The sequence below is a fragment of the Heptranchias perlo genome, chromosome 8, assembly GCF_035084215.1.
Source record: "Heptranchias perlo isolate sHepPer1 chromosome 8, sHepPer1.hap1, whole genome shotgun sequence".
In the NCBI taxonomy this organism is placed as follows: Eukaryota; Metazoa; Chordata; class Chondrichthyes; order Hexanchiformes; family Hexanchidae; genus Heptranchias; species Heptranchias perlo.
This window is the reverse complement of record NC_090332.1, coordinates 78139073-78160242: the sequence shown is the minus strand read 5'-3', so window position 1 is coordinate 78160242 and position 21170 is coordinate 78139073. Positions and strand designations below refer to the sequence as shown.

Sequence of the window (21170 nt, the reverse complement as noted above, 5' to 3'; positions counted from 1 at the left end):
TATGTTTATTAGCATGATTAAAAAAAAACAGCATAAAAGTCAGTTTGCAAAGCTAAACACTGACCTCACAGACAGCAGCATGATTCATTTCATCTTGAGCGTCCATTAGTTCTGCCAGGAAGTATTCACCATATATAGCTCTAAGTGTGTCAGTCTGCTTGTTGAAGATAGGAGTGACATCATCATGGTCCTCTATCCTGGTGAGCCAAGGATCTCAGTTCAGATGTGACTCAGTCATCTTTATAAATGTTTTCATAGTTTTTACATCATGATGCACAAATACTGCAGTATTGTTAGAGAGTAAACCATAAATTATGTACACATGGTGAAGGAAATGATCTCGTTATTGATTTTTTGCAGAGTACAAGGCCTGGATTTTGCTATATTATCCCTTCCCAAATTGGACAAGATAACAAGCAGATCGAGTGGGAAAATGGGGCAGCTAGGCCTATTGTTACCTCCGTGCTGACCTAGAGTTACCTCCCCCAGCCCCTGCTGGGACAGATGCTGACTACCATTACCATTCCTGCCACATGTAAATTACAGTGCAGAGGTGGGGCCTGGCAAGCCACCCTATTTCATTGCCATCCTTTGTGGATTCCACCATCCCAAAAGACTGATAGAGAAGGGTGGCAGTAATCGGCTGAGTGCACTGGATACAACAAAGGCTATGGGCCCCGACAAAATCCCCGGCTGTAGTGCTGAAGACTTGTGCTCCAGAACTAGTCGTGCCTCTAGCCAAACTGTTCCAGTACAGCTACAACACTGGCATCTCCCCGACAATGTGGAAAATTGCCCAGTTATGTCTTGTCCACAAAAAAACAGGACAAATCCAATCCGGTCAATTACCGCCCCATCAGTCTACTCTCAATCATCAGAAAAATGATGGAAGGTGTCGTTGACAGTGCTATCAAGCGGCACTTACTCACCAATAACCTGCTCACTGATGCTCAGTTTGGGTTCCGCCAGGACCACTCAGCTCCAGACCTCATTACAGCCTTGGTCCAAACATGGACAAAAGAGCTGAATTCCAGAGGTGAGGTGAGAGTGACTGCCCTTGACATCAAGTCAGTATTTGACCGAGTGTGGCACCAAGGAGCCCTTGTAAAATTGAAGTCAATGGGAATCAGGGGGAAAACTCTGCAGTGGCTGGAGTCATAACTATGGTGACCATCAACATCCTGGGGGTCACCATTGACCAGAAACTTAACTGGACCAGCCACATAATATCTGTGGCTACAAGAGCTGGTCAGAGGCGGGGTATTCTGTGGAAAGTGACTCACCTCCTGACTCCCCAAAGTCTTTTCGCCGTCTACAAGGCACAAGTCAGGAGTGTGATGGAATACTCTCCACTTGCCTGGATGAGTGCAGCTCCAACAACACTCAAGAAGCTCAACACCAGCCAGGACAAAGCAGTCCGCTTGATTGGCACCTCATCCACCACCCTAAACATTCACTCCCTTCACCACCGGCACACTGTGGCTGCTGTGTGTTCTATCTTACAGGATGCACTGCAGCAACTCGCCAAGGCTTCTTCAACAGCACCTCCCAAACCCGCGACCTCTACCACCTAGAAGGACAAGGGCAGCAGGCATATGGGAACAACACTACCTGTACGTTCCCCTCCAAGTCACACACCATCCCGATTTGGAAATACATCGCCGTTACTTCATCGTCGCTGGGTCAAAATCCTGGAACTCCCTACCTAACAGCACTGTGGGAGAACCTTCACCACACTGACTGCAGTGGTTCAAGGCGGCGGCTCACCACCACCTTCTCAAGGGCAATTAGGGATGGGCAATAAATGCTGGCCTTGCCAGCAACGTCTGCAACCCATAAACGAATAAAAAAAAATCCCTAGGGCGCTGGCAGAAGGTACCCTGATGTCCCTTTTAGAGGGAAAGGGAAAAAGGCCCCATAGTGGGCAACTTTAACTCCCATTAGGCACTACACCCGTACTATTTTAGGGTGTGGCCTCTAGGAACTGAGAGTCTCTCCTTTATCTTCTGTGCTCTTCTGCTTCCGTAAAATCTTCCTGTCCCTTTGGATGTAACACTGCCAGAATTTTTCTCAGGGGTTAGGGTGGGGCCCTGCTTCCTGGCATGAATCCCACCAGGAGCCCAACATAAATACATAATGACCTCTGACCCAGGAAACTCATTTGGGGTCATGGCGGATGGAAGTCCTACTCCGACATTCCTGGGGCGGATAAAGAAAAATCAAGGCCTAAATGTCTGCACTTACAGTGTGACATACAGCTTATTGAAGATTTTAGAAGCTGCAGTTATAATTCAGTGACTTTTATTTATGTGGTTTCCTTTATAAATTTATTACATCATAAAGTGGTTGGACATAGGTTTACACCTGTGGTTTCCTCACACAATAAATTGCAAATCTCAGAACCTAAGGAGAAACAAGTTGCTTTGCTAAAAGTTACATTCACACATCTGCTAATAAACAGTTGCAAAACAGCACTTGAACAGGTCATCTGTTTGCTTTGACAGATAGGGGAAAGGTGCATGCTATGGGATATTTAGAAAGAAAAGAAACAACCAAAAAATGGATGGTGTTTGTAATATTTAAATGTATTCCACGCTGCTAGTACAATATCTTTAAATCTCTAGTGGGAATACAAAAATGTTTGGTTTTATACATTGTACAATCAGGAATGGGCATCCTATCATAAATTTTCTTTTTTTTCGCAAATCTGTAATGTGAAAAAAGTAAGAGTTCCTTAGAAGACCTTATTTGTCAAAGGCCAAAGGGACTCAGTCTATTTACAATCCTATTCTGGCTCTGTTAGTTTATCCTGTTTGAATTTTGTGGGCCAGGAGCTCTAGAAATTTGAGTTCAATGATTTGATGGATAAGACTCAACATTTCAGGCCCAAGTGGGAAAATCCAGCAGAGCCACAAAAGGAGCAGCCAACGTTGCAGGGGAGAGTGGCACTTTTGGAACAATAAGCCAACATCATGCAGAAGCCCAGGAGAACTTGGAGTTGGCATTGCTGTGGATGTACATCTGTATTTGCTAACTTCACAAAATTTGTCACCATTTTGCAATAATTGAGTGTCCTCTCCTCTCCTAATTCCTTTCTGTACAGTTTAATGTAAATGAATTCTCTGGTAGTTACCCTTATGTGGCAATTAACATGGTAAGTCACAACCATGTTGTAGGTTAGAATCGTAGCTCAGTGATCTTATTTACATGGGTTTTTGTGCAACACCAGGTTTGCTTCCAATGAATTTATCAGCTACCTTTCTTGCTTCATTAACATGTTCACTAGACTGTGCAACATGATGGCAGATGATAGTTTAACCCCTACTTGGCCACCAAGATCAGAGAACAACTGTTCACAATTTAATTTCATTTATTCTTGGGATGTGGATTATGTCGCATTTCTTGCCCAGTTCTAGTTGCCCTGAGAAGATGGCAGTGGGCCTTCTTCTTGAACCACTGTAGTCCTTGTTGTGATGGTGCTCCCACAAAGGTGTTAGGTAGGGAATTCCAGAATTTTGCCCCACTGATGATGAAGGAACGGCAATATATGTCCGTCAGGATGGTGTGCAACTTGGAGGTGATGGTTTTCCCACGACATTGCTGCTCTTGTCCTTCTCGTTGGTAGAGATCATAGGAGGGAGGTGTTGTCAAAGTAACCTTGGTGAGTTGCTGTACCTGTAGATTGTACAATCTGTAGAGCACAATGCTAATGGTGGAGGAGGTGGATATTAAGTCCGCTGGCAGGGGCACCGATCAAGCAAATTGCTCTGTCCTGGATGGTGACAAGTATTGTTGCAGCTGCACCCACCCAGACCACTGGTGAGTATTCACGCTCTTGAATTAAGTTTTGTAGATGGTGGAGCAGCTTGGAGTCAGGAGGTGAGCCACTTATCACTGAGTATCCAGCCTTTGCCCTGATCTTGTACCCACGGTGTTGATATGGCTGGACCAATTGAGCTTCTGATCAATGATGATACTCAAGATGTTGATGGTAAGGGACATGATGATGGCGGTACTGTTGAAGGTCAAGGGAGGTAGATAGGCTTTCCCTTATTTGAGATGGTTATCACCTGGCACTTATATAGCACTAATGTTACCTGCCACTTGTCAGCCTAAGCCTGGCTGTTATCCAGGTCCTGCTGTAAGCTAGCATGTGCTGCTTCATTAGCAAAGGACTTATGATTGGAGATGAACACTCTGGAATCATCAGTAAACAGCCCCACTCCTGACTTTATGATGAAGGGAAGATTACTGATGAAGCCGCTGTGGATAGTTGGATCAAGGATACTTCCCATGAGGAACTACTGCAGTAATGGCTTGGGGTCTGATGATTGGCCTGCCACAACCACAAATTCTGTAAACTAGTTATTATTTTGAAAATACAATAATGGATAGATATCACAGTAATGAGACAGTTCTACAATAAAGAGGCAAAGATGATGTTGTAATAATTCATAACATCACCTTAGCCAGGGATGTCCAAGATGAACCCCACAGGCTGAACCTAACCTGAAAGGTCCTTTTACCCAGCCTGTGGCTTCTTTTTACTTTACACACTTGTCTGCATTGCTGATTTTTGCTTTAGCTAGTAACAATGAGAACCGGCTATGAATGGCCCAGGGTATATTCCTTTTTCACATTTTGTTTTATATTGGATATTCTGGAATTTGTGACAGTCAATTCTGACAGGTGTGTGGATTTCAGTGCCATTCAGTTGACCCCGTATGCCATTGTTCTCTGTGTTTGAATGTTGCTACGGTCTGCCATCTACTGTAGGCCCAGAATGTTGCAAATGTACCAGCATGAGTTCTACCCTTCTTCCTCTATCAGCAGTGACAATGACAGTTAGTCCTTGCCTTGTACAGGTACCTCTGCATGTAGCCTTTGTTTATTTGTTAGGAATCCACAGATGTGTAGCTAAAGCATGGGACATGATATGCTGCCTTTATTGCTCATTTCTGGGTTGTTTCTAGCCTTTTAATCTGAGGCTTACTCGCTGTGCACCCAGCTGGATGACCATGTTTCAGGATTGGGCAGATGCAGCTGACTTCTGTGCTTTCTCCACAGATGACACAAATAACCCAGCCAGGCTGATGTCCTTGCAGTGATGTCGACGGCATGCTACTTCCAAGCTATATTCCTCTGGAAACTTATGCCCAGGAACTTCTGCTGGTTTTGATTGGAAATGACAGACGTTCAATCATCACAGCATGTTCCCAATGTTTGTTTCTTTTGGAGAATACACATAGCAATTTTCTGGAGTTCATCAGAATTCGTCATTGGCGTGCCCATTCGTCCGAATCATCTAGGCATCTCTAGAACTTTGCTGAACTCATGAAGGATACCTAAACTGTGAGCAAGGTCCAGTCCATTCTTTAGGTGTTGGAATGTCATTGACATAAAATGAGGAACAGGAGTGGGCTGAGAACTGAGCCCTGGGAACTCCTGCCATTGGACAAAACCTCTTGGAAATTTCTATCCCCACTATAACACTAACTTTGCACTCTGCAGGAAATTTGATATCCATCAAATCAGTTCACTGGGGATGTTGAGCTGGGAAATGCTGTATTGTAGCTCAATGTGCCAAGCCTTGTCAAAAATCTTTTTCATTTCCAAGCATGCTGCCAATGTGCACACTTTCTTGTTAAAGGCTTGGAGAATATGTTCTGCTAGTTATAGCAAATTGTCACTGGTGTTTCTTCCTTTCCTGAACCCTGCTTGTCCTGAGCTGAAGAAGCCAATGCCCTCGAGGTGATGTTGGAGGCAGTATATGATGACTCTCTCTGGCAGTTTTCCCAGCCTGATGGGCTGTTAATTTCTGGGGTCATTCTTTCTCTGACTTGTGGACCATAATGGCCACAGCTGATTTCCAGCATCTTGGGAAGTAGCTCAGCAATAATAACTTGAAAACCTCAGCAGTTATGGCCATCGTCTCGACGGTTGCTTCGCTCAGCATATGCTTGTGATGCCATCTGCTTTTGAGGTTTATTCTCACATGCTCCTTAGCCTCAAACAGAGTTCAATAACAGTAATTAGTTTGGCCAAGACAGTTGCTCTTCAGTACATTACTTTCTCTACTTGCGGGGGCTGCACTGAGATCTTGGAACAGTTCTGTATATAGATGTAATGGTTCTTTTCCTTTTCCCAGCTGCTGTAATTCCTTGAGATTTGGCTTGGTGTGGACAATGCAGAGGTGCTCTTTGAAGAACTCTGCTTTCACTGAGTAGTCTATGCAATGCAGGATCAATGTGTTTTTACACTAGTTCTGCCTAGGCCTCAGCTATTTACACTAGTTCTATGGATCTAATGCCAGAATCTTGTTCAAGGTTTCTGCAGGAAAGATCCCAGTGGAAGGTAGCAAATATAACACCACTATTCAGGAAAGAAGGGAGAGAAAACAGGGAACTACAGGCCAGTTAGCGTGACATCAGTCATTGGGAAAATGCTGGATTTTATTATTAAGGACGTGCTAATGGGGCACTTAGATAATCATGATATGTTTAGGCAGAGTCAATATGGTTTTATGAAAGGGAAATTGTATTTGACAAATCTATTAAGAGTTTTTTGAGGATGTAACTAGCAGGGTAGATAAAGGGGAACCAGTGGATGCAGTATATTCGGATTTTCAAAAGGCATTCGATAAGGTGCCACACAAAAGGTTGTTACACAAGATAAGGGCTCATGGGGTTGGGGGTAATATTTTAGCACGGATAGGGGATTAGTTAACGGACAGAAAATAGAGAGGAGGAATAAATGGGTCATTTTCAGGTGGGCAGGCTATAACTAGTGGCCGCAAGGATCAGTGCTTGGGCCTCAGCTATTTACAATTTATATTAATGACTTAGATGAAGGAACTGAGTGTAATATATCCACGTTTGCTGACGATACAAAGCTAGGTGGGAAAGTAAGCTGTGAGGAGGACACAAAGGGCTATAGACAGGTTAGGTGAGTTGGCAAGAAGGTGGCAGATGGAATATAATGTGGGGAAATGTGAGGTCATTCGCTTTGGTAGGAAGAATAGAAAAACAGAATATTTTTTAAATGGTGAGAAACTATTAAATGTTGGTGTTCAGAGGGATTCGGGTATCCTTGTACACGAAACACAGAAAGTTAACATGCGGCTACAGCAAGCAATTAGGAAGGCAAATGGTAAGTTGGCCTTTATTGTAAGAGGACTGGAGTACAACAGTAAGGAAGTCTTGCTGCAATTGTACAGGGCTTTGGTGAGACCACACCTGGAGTACTGTGTACAGTTTTGGTCTCCTTATCTAAGAAAGGCCTTGGAGGCGGTGCAACGAAGGTTCACTAGATTAATTCCTGGGATGAGGAGAGATTGAATAGAATGGACCTGTACTGTCTGGAGTTTAGAAGAACGAGAGGTGATCTCATTGAAATATATAAGATTCTGAGAGTGCTTGACAGGGTAGATGCTGAGAGGCTGTTTCCCCTGGCTGGAGAGTCTAGAACTAGAGGTCATAATCTCAGGATAAGGGGTTAGCCATTTAGGACTGAGATGAGGAGAAATTTCTTCACTCAGAGGGTAGTAAATCTTTGGAATTCTCTACCCCAGAGTCGAAGATCAGCCATGATCTTATTGAATGGCGGAGCAGGCTTGAGGGGCTGTATGGCCTACTCCTGCTCCTATTTCTTATGCTCTTATGCTACATAGCGTCAGCTTTGTGAAGTTGTTGGCTTGTAGTTTACAGATGGTTGACTGATGTTTTGTATCCTTGTATTTTAATGTAGTACCTCCTGAATCTGTTTTTTAGGCAAATCAGCCTAGTGTTGTGTTGGGCGTAACACAGTAGCCCAGGGAATTATAGACCAGTTAGCCTAAGGTCTGTTGTTGGGAAATTACTAGCGTCCATAATTAAGGATAGAGTGACTGAACACCTTGAAAATTTTCTGCTAATCAGAAAGAGCCAGCATGGATTTGTAAAGGGTAGGTCATGCCTGACGAACTTGATTGAATTTTTTGAAAAAGTGACTAAAGTTGTGACCAGGGAAATGTCTATGGATGTTGTTTATATGGACTTCCAGAAGGCATTCCATAAAGTCCCTCATAAGAGACTGTTACCTAAAGCTGAACCTCATAGAATTGTGGGCAAATTATTGACCTGATTAGGAAATTGGTTGAGCGACAGGAGAGAGAGAGAGTAGGGATAATGGGCAGGTACTCAAATTGGCAGGATGTGACTAGTGATGTCCCACAGGGATCTGTGTTGGGTCCTCAACTATTCACTGTATTTATTAACAACTTAGATGAAGGGATAGAGAGCCACATTTCCAAGTTTGCCGATTACACAAAGATAGGCAGCATTGTAAGCAGTGTAGATGGAAGCATGTGTGCAGGAAGTGTGTCCAGCTGCAGCTACTGGCTAACCGTCTTTCAGAGCTGGAGCTGCGGGTGGACTCACTGTGGAGTATCCGCGATGCTGAGACTATCGTGGATAGCACGTTCAGTGAGGTGGGCACACCGCAGGTAAAGAATACGCAGGCAGAAAGGAAATGGGTGACCGCCAGGCAAAGTAAAAGGACTAGGCAGGTAGAGCAGGAGTCCCCTGGGGCCATCTCCCTCTCAAACAGATATTCTGCTTTGGATACTGTTGGGGGAGATGGCTTATCAGGGGAAAGCAGAAAGAGCCAGGTTCGGGGCACCACGGGTGGCTCTGCTGCACAGGAGGGGAGGAAGAAGAGTAGCAGGGCTATAGTGATAGGGGATTCCATTGTAAGGGGAACGGATAGGCGTTTCTGCGGCCGCAAACGTGACTCCAGGATGGTATGTTGCCTCCCTGGTGCTAGGGTCAAGGATGTCACGGAGCGGCGGCAGGGCATTCTGGAGGGGGAGGGTGAACAGCCAGTAGTCGTGATCCATATTGGTGCCAACGACATAGGTTAAAAAAAGGGATGAGGTCCTGCAAGGTGAATTTAAGGAGTTAGGAGATAAATTAAAAAGCAGGACTTCAAAGGTAGTGATCTCAGGATTACTACCGGTGCCACGTGCTAGTGAGTATAGGAACAGGAGAATAGACAGGATGAATGCGTGGCTGCAGGGATGGTGTAGGAGGGAGGGATTTAGATTCCTGGGACATTGGGACCGGTTCTGGGGAAGGTGGGACCTGTACAAGCGGGACGGGTTACACCCGAGCAGGACCGGGACCAATGTCCTCGCGGGGGTGTTTGCGAGTGCTGTTGGGGAAGGTTTAAACTAGAGTGGCAGGGGGATGGGAACCTGAGCGGGGACTCAGAAGGGAATAAAGTTGAGAGCAGCAAGAGAGGGGAAGACCCAGGGGAAATCTACAATACAAATAGTACAAACAGTTGTTCAAGAACAAATGAAAGGGAAAAGCATAGAGCAGCGGAAAGAAAGTGTACTTTAGGCACTTTAGGCACTTTAGATAAAACGAAAACTAGAAGGCGTAAGGCGATTAACCCAGCATCAAAGCTGTGTCAGGGGGTTGTGAACCTGAGCAGGGAGACAGAGGAAAGTGTATCAGGAAGGGACAGAAGGTATGGAGTAAAAGGTAAAGTGTTAAAAAAGGAAAAAGCAGGAACTAAGTGTCACAAAACATATTTGAAAGTTCTTTATCTGAATGCACGTAGCATTCGTAACAAAATGGATGAGTTAACGGCACAAATAACGACGTATGGGTATGATCTTGTGGCCATTACAGAAACATGGCTGCAGGGTGACAACGACTGGGAATTAAATATGCCAGGGTATTTAACAATCAGGAAGGACAGGCAGGAAGGAAGGGGAGGTGGGGTGGCTATGTTAATAAGGGAAGGAATCACTGTAATACAGAGAAAATATATTGGGACAAAGGATCAGGATAATGAAACAGTTTGGGTAGAGATAAGGAATAATAAGAGGCAAAAAACACTCGTGGGCGTAGTATATAGGCCTCCTAATAGTTGCAACTCTGCTGGAAGAAGTATTAATCAGGAAATAGTCGGGGCATGTAATAAGGGAACAGCTATAATTATGGGGGATTTTAACTATCATATTAACTGGACAAATCAAATTGGGCAGGGTAGCCTTGAGGAAGAGTTTATTGAGTGTATTAGGGATGGATTTCTTGAGCAGTATGTAACTGAACCTACAAGGGGGCAAGCAACCTTGGACCTGGTCCTGTGTAATGAGCCAGGATTAATTAATAATGTCCTAGTTAAGGATCCCCTTGGAATGAGTGACCATAACATGGTTACATTCCATATCCAATTAGAGAGTGAGAAGGTTGGTTCTCAAACAAGCGTACTGAGCTTGAATAAAGGAGACTATGATGGTATGAGAGCGGAATTGATTAAAGTGGACTGGGAAGATAGATTAAAGGGTAAGACAGTACATGAGCAGTGGTGTACATTTAAGGAGTTATTTTACAACTTTCAAAAAATATATATACCACTGAGGAAAAAAGGGTGTAAAAGGAATGACAGCCATCCGTGGCTAAGTAAAGAAATTAAGGATAGTATCCGACTAAAAACAAGGACATATAAGGTAGCCAAACTTAGTGGGAGGATAGAAGATTGGGAAGTCTTCAAAAGACAGCAAAAAGTAACTAAAGGATTGATTAAGAAAGGGAAAATAGATTATGAAAATAAATTAGCAAAAAATATAAAAACAGATAGCAAGAGTTTCTACAGTTATATAAAAAGAAAAAGGGTGGCTAAGGCAAACGTAGGTCCTTTAGAGGATGAGACCGGGAAATTAATGGTGGGAAACATGGAGATGGCAAAAATGCTGAACAAATATTTTGTTTCAGTCTTTACGGTAGAGGACACTAAGAATATCCCAACACTGGACAAACAGGGGGCTCGAGGTGGGGAGGAGCTCAATACGATTAAAATCACTAAGGAATTGGTACTCAGTAAATTAATGGGACTCAAGGCGGATAAATCCCCTGGACCTGATGGCTTACATCCTAGGGTCTTGAGGGAAGTGGCAGTAGGGTTGTGGATGCTTTGGTAATAATTTTCCAAAATTCTCTGGACTTGGCAAAGGTCCCGGCAGATTGGAAAACTGCCAATGTGACACCCTTATTTAAAAAGGGTAGTAGGCAGAAGGCTGGAAATTATAGACCAGTTAACTTAACATCTGTGGTGGGTAAAATTTTGGAGTCTATTATTAAGGAGACAGTAGCAGAACATTTGGATAAACATAATTTAATAGGACAAAGTCAGCATGGCTTTACGAAGGGGAAGTCATGTCTGACAAATTTGCTTGAGTTCTTTGAGGACATAACATACAGGGTGGATAAAGGGGAACCAGTGGACGTAGTGTATTTGGACTTCCAGAAGGCATTCGACAAGGTGCCACATAAAAGATTATTGCTCAAGATAAAGAATCACTGGATTGGGGGTAATATTCTGGCATGGGTGGAGGATTGGTTATCTAACAGGAAGCAGAGAGTTGGGATAAATGGTACATTCTCGGACTGGCAACCTGTTGCCAGTGGTGTTCCGCAGGGGTCGGTGCTGGGTCCCCAACTCTTTACAATCTATATCAACGATTTGGAGGAGGGGACCGAGTGTAACATATCAAAGTTTGCAGATGATACAAAGATGGGAGGGAAAGTAGAGAGTGAGGAGGACATAAAAAACCTACAAGGGGATATAGACAGGCTGGGTGAGTGGGCGGAGATTTGGCAGATGCAATACAATATTGGAAAATGTGAGGTTATGCACTATGGCAGGAAAAATCGGAGAGCAAGTTATTATCTTAATGACGAGCAACTGGAAAGTACTGCTGTACAAAGGGATCTGGGGGTCCTAGTGCAAGAAAATCAAAAAGTTAGTTTGCAGGTGCAGCAGGTGATCAAGAAGGCCAACGGAATGTTGGCGTTTATTGCTAGGGGGATAGAATATAAAAACAGGGAGGTATTGCTGCAGTTATATAGGGTATTGGTGAGACCGCACCTGGAATACTGCATACAGTTTTGGTCTCCATACTTAAGAAAAGACATACTTGCTTTCGAGGCAGTACAAAGAAGGTTCACTCGGTTAATCCCGGGGATGAGGGGGTGGACATATGAGGAGAGGTTGAGTAGATTGGGACTCTACTCATTGGAGTTCAGAAGAATGAGAGGCGATCTTATTGAAACATATAAGATTGTGAAGGGGCTTGATCGGGTGGATGCGGTAAGGATGTTCCCAAGGATGGGTGAAACTAGAACTAGGGGGCATGATCTTAGAATAAGGGGCTGCTCTTTCAAAACTGAGATGAGGAGAAACTTCTTCACTCAGAGGGTAGTAGGTCTGTGGAATTTGCTGCCCCAGGAAGCTGTGGAAGCTACATCATTAAATAAATTTAAAACAGAAATAGACAGTTTCCTAGAAGTAAAGGGAATTAGGGGTTACGGGGAGCGGGCAGGAAATTGGACATGAATTTAGATTTGACGTTAGGATCAGATCAGCCATGATCTTATTGAATGGCGGAGCAGGCTCGAGGGGCCGATTGGCCTACTCCTGCTCCTATTTCTTATGTTCTTATGAAATTACAGAGAGATATTAGCAGATTAAGTGAATGGGCAAAACTGTGGCAAATGGATTTCAATGTAGGCAAGTGGGAGATCATCCACTTTGGACCTAAAAAGGATAGATCAGAGTACTTTCTAAATGGAGAAAAGCTCGAAACATTGGAGGTCCAAAGAGACTTAGGGGTCCGTGTACATAGATCATTAAAATGTCATGGACATGTGCAGAAAATAATCAAAAAGGCTAATGGAATGCTGGCCTTTATCTCTAGAGGATTAGAATACAAGGGGTAGAAGTTATGCTACAGCTATACAAAGCCCTGGTTAGACCACACATGGAGTACTTGTTCAGTTCTGGGCACTGCACCGTAGGAAGGATATATTGGCCTTGGAGGGAGTGCAGTGTAGATTTACTAAAATAATACCTGAGCTCCAAGGGTTAAATTATGAGGACAGATTACATAAACTAGGGTTGTATTCTCTGGAATTTAGAAGATTAAGGAGTGAATTGATCGAAGTTTTCAAGATATTAAGGGGAACTGATAGGTTAAATAGAGAGAAACTATTTCCGCTGGTTGGGGAGTCTAGGACTAGGGGACATAACCTAAAAATTAGAGCTAGGACTTGCAGGAGTGAAGTTAGGAAACACTTCTACACGCAAAGGGTGGTAGAAGTTTGGAACACTCTTCCGCAAACGGCAGCTGATGCTAGCTCAATTGTTAATTTTAAATCTAATATTGATAGATTTTTGTTAACCAAAGGTAGTAAGGGATATGGGGCTAAGACAGGTCTATGGAGTTAGGTCACAATCAGCCATGATCTCATTGAATGGCAGAACAGGTTCAAGGGGCTAAATGGCCTACTCCTGTTCTTATGTTCAGGATCCTTCTTCATCAATATTGCTGCATTTGCTGCTCCCATTGGGGCATGGTCAGCTTCAAGTAGTCAGGGGTTTTGCAGACTCTTGGGTGGGTGACGTTCCCTGCTACATACAGCCTGAAAGCAGTCCAATTGGCTCTTTTGCAGTCCCAGCGTAATGTTTTGTGTGTTTTGAGTCGAGCAGAGAGGTTCGGTTTGATCAAGTCTGGTGAATGGTCACTCCCAACATCTACTCCGAAAGTTAGGTCTGAGCAATTGCGAGCTACAGTTGGTGTTACAATGGCAAGGTCAAGCACATCATGGGAGTTGAAGCTGAAGTCAATTCTGGGGGTTTCAAGATGTTGTAGCCTAGATCCTCAGTTACATTCAGTATCTAATATCAGCCGTGGTTCAGTGGGTAGCACTCTCGCCCGAGTTAGAAAGTCCCACTCCAGAGACTTGAGCATATAACTTAAGCTGACAAACCAGTGCAGTACTAAGGGAATACTGCACTAAGGGAGTGCTGCACTGTCGGAGGTGCGTCTTTTAGATGAGATATTAAACTGAGGCCCCGTCTGTGTTTTTTAGTGAATCAAGGTCCCTGGTGTAGTTAACATTCTCTAAATTAAGAGTAATTTAAAGGAGTAAACTCCTTAAAGGGAGTAACTAACAAGCTTAATCTAAGGCAAGTCATGGCAGCAGAGCTCGCACCTGTGAAATGCTCCTCTTGCGTTATGTGGGAAGTCATGGACACTACCGGTGTCCCTAGCGACTATGTGTGCAGGAAGTGTGTCCACCTGCAGCTACTGACTAAACGTATTTCGGAGCTGGAGCTGCGGGTGGATTCACTGTGAGCATCCGCAATGCTGAGATTATCGTGGATAGCACATTCAGTGAGGTGGTCACACCGCAGGTAAAGATTATACAGGAAGAAAAGAAATGGGTGACCGCCAGGAAGAGTAGAAGGACTAGACAGGTAGAGCAGGAGTTCCCTGGCGCCATCTCCCTCTCAAACAGATATACCACTTTGGATATTGTTGGGGGAGATGGCTTATCAGGGGAAAGAGCAACAGCCAAGTTCGTGGCACCACGGATGGCTCTGCTGCAGAGGAGGGGAGAAATAAGAGTGGCAGGGCTATAGTGATAGGATATTCCAACGTAAGGGGAACAGATAGGCGTTTCTGCGGCCGCAAACGTGACTCCAGGATGGTATGATGCCTCCATGGTGCTAGGGTCAAGGATGTCACGAAGCGGCTGCAGGGCATTCTGGAGGAGGAGGGTGAACAGCCAGTAGTTGTGGTCCATATCGGTACCAACGACATAGGTAAAAAAAAAAGGGATGAGGTCCTGCAAAGTGAGTTTAAGGAGTTAGGAGATAAACTAAAAATCAGGACCTCGAAGGTAGTGATCTCAGGATTACTACTAGTGCCATGTACTAGTGAGTGTAAGAACAGGAGAATAGACCAGATGAATGCGTGGCTGCAGGGATGGTGTATGAGGGAGGGATTTAGATTCCTGGGACTTTGGGGCTTGTTTCGGGGGAAGGTAGGACCTGTACAAGCAGGACGGGTTACACCCGAGCAGGATCGGGACCAATGTCCTCGCAGGGGTGTTTGCAAGTGCTGTTGGGGAAGGTTTAAACTAGAATGGCAGGGGGATGGGAACCTGAGCAGGGAGACAGAGGAGGGGGAAACAAGGATAGAAACAAAAGGCAGAAAGGGAAGAAGCAATGGCAGAAGGCAGAAAAAACAAGGGTGAGAAACAAATAAGGCCATAGTGCAAAATAAAACTGAGGTGACTCGCAATCTTAAAATGACAAGTCTAAAGGCATTGTGTCTTAATGCGTGGAGCATTCGCAATAAGGTAGATGAATTAACAGCACAGATAGATATTAATGGTTATGATATAGTTGCGATTACGGAGACATGGCTGCAGGGTGACCAAGGATGGGAATGGAACATCCAGGGGTATTCAATATTTAGGAAGGGCAGGCTAAAAGGGAAATAAGGTGGGGTGGCATTGTTAGTAAAGAAGGAAATCTATGTAACAGTGAGGAAGGACATTGGCTCGGAAAATCACGATGTGGAATCTGTATGGGTGGAGCTAAGAAACACCAAGGGGCAGACAACGTTGGTGGGAGTTGTCTATAGGCCCCCAAACATTAGTGGAGATGTAGGGGAGGGCATTAAACAAGAAATTAGAGGCGCATGCAAGAAGGGTACAACTATCATCATGGGTGACTTTAATCTACATATAGATTGGTCAAACCAAATTAGCAATAATACTGTGGGGGAGGAATTCCTGAAGTGTGTGCGTGATGGTTTTCTAGACCAATACGTTGAGGAACCAACTCGACAACAGGCGATCCTAGACTGGGTATTGTGCAATGAGAAAGGATTAATTAACAATCTTTTTGTGCGGGGTCCCTTAGGGAAGAGCGACCATAACATGATAGAATTCCTCATTTAGATGGAGAGTGACGTAGTTGAATCCGAAACTAGGGTCATGAATCTAAATAAAGGAAATTAGGAAAGTATGAGGTGCGAGTTGGCTATGATAGATTGGGGAACTTTACTAAAAGGGATGATGGTGGATAGGCAATGGCTAATATTTAAAGAACGTGTGCAGGAATTACAACAATTATTCATTCCTGTCTGGCGCAAAAATAAAACAGGAAAGGTGGCTCAGCCATGGCTTACTAAAGAAATTAGGGATAGTATTAGATTCAAAGAGGAGACATATAAAATTGACAGAAAAAGCGGGAAGCCTGAGGATTGGGAGCAGTTCAGAATTCAGCAAAGGAGGACAAAGAGATTGATTAAGATGGGAAAAATAGAATATGAGAGTAAACTAGCAGGGAGCATAAAAACTGACTGTAAAAGCTTCTATAAATAAGTCAAGAGAAAAAGATTAGTGAAAACAAATGTAGGTCCCTTACAGTCAGAAATGGGGGAATTTATAATGGGGAACAAAGAAATGGCAGAACAATTAAACACATACTTTGGTTCTGTCTTTACAAAGGAGGACACAAATAACCTCCCAGAAATGTTAGGAAACCAAGGGTCTAGTGAGAGGGAGGAACTGAAGGAAACCAGTATTAGTAAAAAAATAGTGCTAGGGAAATTAATGGGGCTAACGGCTGACAAATCCCCAGGGCCTGATAATCTACATCCCAGAGTACGAAAGGAAGTGGCCCTGGAAATAGTGGATGCATTGGTGATCACCTTCCAAAATTCTATAGACTCTGGAACAGTTCCTATAGATTGGAGGGTGTCAAATGTAACCCCACTATTTAAAAAAGGGAGAGAAAGAACGGAATTACAGACCAGTTAGCCTAACATCAGTAGTGGGGAAAATGCTAGAGTCTATTATAAAAGATGTGATAACAGAACACTTGGAGGGCATTAATGGGATTGGACAAAGTCAGCATGGGTTTATGAAAGGGAAATCATGCTTAACAAATCTACTGAAGTTTTTGAGGATGTAACTAGTAGAATAGATAGGGGCGAACCAGTGGATGTGGTGTATTTGGATTTTCAGAAGGCTTTTGATAAGGTCGCACACAAGGTTAGTGTGCAAAATTAAAGCACATGTTATAGGGGGGAATATACTGGCATGGATTGAGAATTGGTTGACAGACAGGAAACCAGAGAGTAGAAATAAACAGGTCTTTTTCCAGGTGGCAGGCAGTGACTAGTGGGGTACCGCAGGGATCAGTGCTTGGGCCCCAGCTATTCACAATATATATCAATGATTTGGATGAGGGAACTAAATGTAACATTACCAAGTTTGCAGACGACACAAAGCTGGGGTGGAATGTGAGCTGTGAGGAGGATGCAAAGAGGCTTCAGTGTGATTTAGAAAAGTTGGGTGAGTGGGCAAGAACATGGCAGAGGCAGTATAATGTGGATAAATGTGAGGTTATCCACTTTGGTTGTAAGAAACAGAAAGGCAGATTATTATCTGAATGGTGATAGATTGGGAAAAGGGGAGGTGCAACGAGACCTGGGTGTCCTTGTACACCAGTCGCTGGAAGCAAGCATTCAGGTGCAGCAAGCAGTTAGGAAGGCAAATGGTGTGTTGGCCTTCATTGCAAGAGGATTTGAGTACAGGAGCAGGGATGTCTTACTGCAGTTATACAGGGCCTTGGTGAGACCACATCTGTAGTATTGTGTGCAGTTTTGGTTTCCTTATCTGAGGAAGGATGTCCTTGCCACGGAGGGAGTGCAACGAAGGTTTACCAGACTGATTCCTGGGACGGCAGGACTGATGTATGAGGAGAGATTGGGTCGATTAGGCCTATATTCACTAGAGTTTAGAAGAATGAGAGGTGATCTCATCAAAACATATAAAATTCTAACAGGAATAGACAGACTAGATGCAGGGAGGGTGTTCCCGATGGCTGGGGAGTCCAGAACCAGGGGTCACAGACTCAGGATACGGGGTATGCCATTTAGAACCGAGATGAGGAGAAATTTCTTCACTCAGAGGGTGGTGAACCTGTGGAATTCTCTACCACAGAAGGCAGTGGAGGCCAAGTCATTAGGTGTATTCAAGAAGGAGATAGATATATTTCTTAATGCTAAAGTGTGAACAGGGTACTGAGTTAGACAATCAGCCATGATCATTTAGAATGGCAGAGCAGGCCTGAAGGGCCGAATGGCCTACTCTTGCTCCTATTTTCTATGCCCTTTCGGGTGGACGTAAAAGAACCCATGCTACTATTTTGAAGAAGAACAGGGGAGTTCTCCCTGTTGTCCTGGCCAATATTTATCCCTCAACCAACATCACAAAAACAACAGATTATCTGGTAATTATCACATTGCTGTTTGTGGGATCTTTCTGTGCGTGGACATTGACTGTCACGTTTCCTTCATTACAACAGTGACTACACTTCAAAAAGTACTTCACTTGCTGTAAAGCATTTTGGGACATCCTGAGGTCATGAAAGGTGCTATATAAAAGCAAGTCTTTCTTTCTTTCAGTAGCTTTTTTTGCCTGCAGCATTGAGGGACACCCACGTGGGATGTTTCATATTGAAGTCCCCAGGATTTGCATATTGTCCACAAATTGGAGAGTTCTTCTGAATAGGTTCTCCCGTAGAAAAGTCCCTGGTGGGTAATAGAGTGATGCAACATTTAGTGGCATTCCTCATTCCAGGTAAACATCGGCTACTGCACACTGCAGTCCACAGGTAGCACCAGAAGCATCAACGCACTTTAGCTGCATTATATATGGACAACTGTTCCACCTCCTTTCCTCTCTAATCTAACAATCCTATAATTCAGTAGGCTAAATTGGTCTTTGTCTCAGTAAATGAGACCTATCTCTCCAACAGTGAGAACAATGTTTTTCTGTAGAGTCCTTAATAGCTCTCCCTTTTATTCTGGATGCCTATAATGTACAAATGTAACATGTTTATTCCCTTCACTGGCGGGTTTTGTTTTGATGTAGGTGATTTGTTGCAGCCATAAGTGCACTCTACTGGGGCTCACTATTGACTAAAGACATTACTTGATGAGTGCCAGCACACCTTTTATGTTGTCACCATACTGTTTGATACCTACTCCAAGGAAAGACGCCCTCGTAAGAACGGGATATGACGCTCGACTTGTCGATCGACAGTTCCAACGGGCCACAGCGAAGAATCGCATAGACCTCCTCAGAAGACAAACACGGGACGCAACCAACAGAGTACCCTTCGTCGTCCAGTACTTCCCTGGAGCGGAGAAACTACACCATGTTCTCCGCAGCCTTCAACATGTCATCGATGACGACGAACACCTCGCTAAGGCCATCCCCACGCCTCCACTGCTCGCCTTTAAACAGCCACCCAACCTCAAACAGACCATCGTTCGCAGCAAGTTACCCAGTTTTCAGGAGAACAGCGTCCACAACACCACACAACCCTGCCACGGCAACCTCTGCAAGACATGCCAGATCATCGACACGGATACCACCATCACACGAGAGGACACCACCCACCAGGTACATGGTTCATACTCCTGTGACTCGGCCAACGTTGTTTACCTCATACGTTGCAGGAAAGGATGCCCCGGAGCATGGTACATTGGCGAGACCATGCAGACGCTGCGACAACGGATGAACGGACACCGCGCAACAATCGCCAAACAGGAGGGTTCCCTCCCAGTCGGGGAACACTTTAGCAGTCAAGGACATTCAGCCACCGATCTTCGGGTAAGCGTTCTCCAAGGCGGCCTTCGAGACACACGACAACGCAAAATCGTCGAGCAGAAGTTGATAGCCAAGTTCCGCACCCATGAGGACGGCCTCAACCGGGATCTTGGGTTCATGTCACGCTACATGTAACCCCACCAGCAAAAAGGGAGGAAAAAAATTATATGTTTTTTAAAATTCTCTCTCTCTCTCTCTCTCTGCCATTTTGAGTTTCTTTCTGCCTGCCTGTGTAATAGACACAATGTATATCTAGTGTACTGGGACGTGCTGTTCTCCGTGACTGGCCTGTTTGAATAACAATGACACCTTTTGATTGGTGTGATGCTGTCCCAACATAGTATAAGATATGCGATTTGAGAACCTTTTCATTCATTCATCTGACGAAGGAGATAATCTCCGAAAGCTTGTGATTTTAAAATAAATTTGTTGGACTATAACCTGGTGTTGTAAGATTCCTTACATTTGTCCACCCCAGTCCATCACCGGCATCTCCACATCAAGGAAAGTGAGCAGGCCATAGTCTAAATTGGCAGACAAAGATTTGAGGATTCCAGTTTGTTTCCTGCACCTTCATCACTCTCACTGCCCATGGTGCTGGTCTCTGTACTTTCATAAGATGCTCTAATTGGTCTCTTTAATGCAGCCACCTTTGCATATGTTTAATTTTCAGTTTTCTTGCTCGCAAGATTTGTCCTTGGGATGTTTGTGGTGTCCTTGATGTGAGGCCACTTTTGTGCACATGCCGTATAGGTTCCTCCACAGTTGCCAATGTACCATCATGCTTTGGCCAAGAGCACTAGGAAGCTGTGTGACCCCTGTCACACTAGACACAGTTAATGCTGTTCTTGCACTCAGCTGCGCTGTAGCTGAATCAATGCCACTTGAAAGATTGAGTAGCCAAAGCTGGAATGTGCACCTCTTCCGCTTTGTAGAGGAATAGTAAAAATTGATGCCACTTTCAATCAGTTTCTGGGCCTTCTCAGGTTTCTGGCAGGTCAGTCTGAAGAGTTTCATGAGTAGGCTTCTTTTGCAGTTCACTATTCCAGTGCAGCACTCACCTCCTCCACTGGTGGTTCAATGCTAATACCCTTAATGTTGCACTGTCCGTGGCTGTTCACCCTGCAGCTAGTTGCGTTTTGGTAGGCCATCGTGTAACTACTTCTGTTTTTACTCAGCCTCAGCTTTTTAAACTGTAGCTTTAAACTAAAGGCCTGAAGGATTAGAAATGGCTGCTCCCCGATTGGTGGATTTAGGCCAATGAGGAAAAGCCTGGGAAATTTCAAGATATCAACATCAAGCTTCATGATAGAGGTCACAGAATGGCAGTGGCAGCAGCGACTATAAAGGTGACTGCCACCAAGGTACACATAACTCATTTAGACTTCTGTAAATATCTTGGCCCCAAAATTCCACAGGCTGCGATCCCAGCAATTGCCCAGGGCTATCATTTGCCTTATAAGGCCTGTTCATTAACTTGTGAATACTACAGAATGTTTATATACATGAATATTATGTGCATTGAAAGTTGCAGTACATGTTTGTTTTAAAAAAACATAGATACATAACGTGTAGAAAGACAAACATAGATATACACAGTGGGATAGCTTGTGAATTTGGTCCTGTATTATCAAGGATGGATGT

At 44.2% G+C, this 21170-nt stretch overlaps 1 protein-coding gene across 2 annotated transcripts in view; it reads right to left on the bottom strand.

Annotated features, from left to right (window-relative positions):
• Positions 1-21170, bottom strand: part of cfap61 (cilia and flagella associated protein 61) — a 227752-nt gene that overhangs the window by 170077 nt on the left and 36505 nt on the right. For both annotated transcript variants that reach the window (XM_067989400.1, XM_067989401.1), the window contains one exon: positions 65-197. In XM_067989400.1, the coding sequence (XP_067845501.1) occupies positions 65-197 (133 nt within the window). The remainder of the gene's footprint in view (positions 1-64; positions 198-21170) is intronic.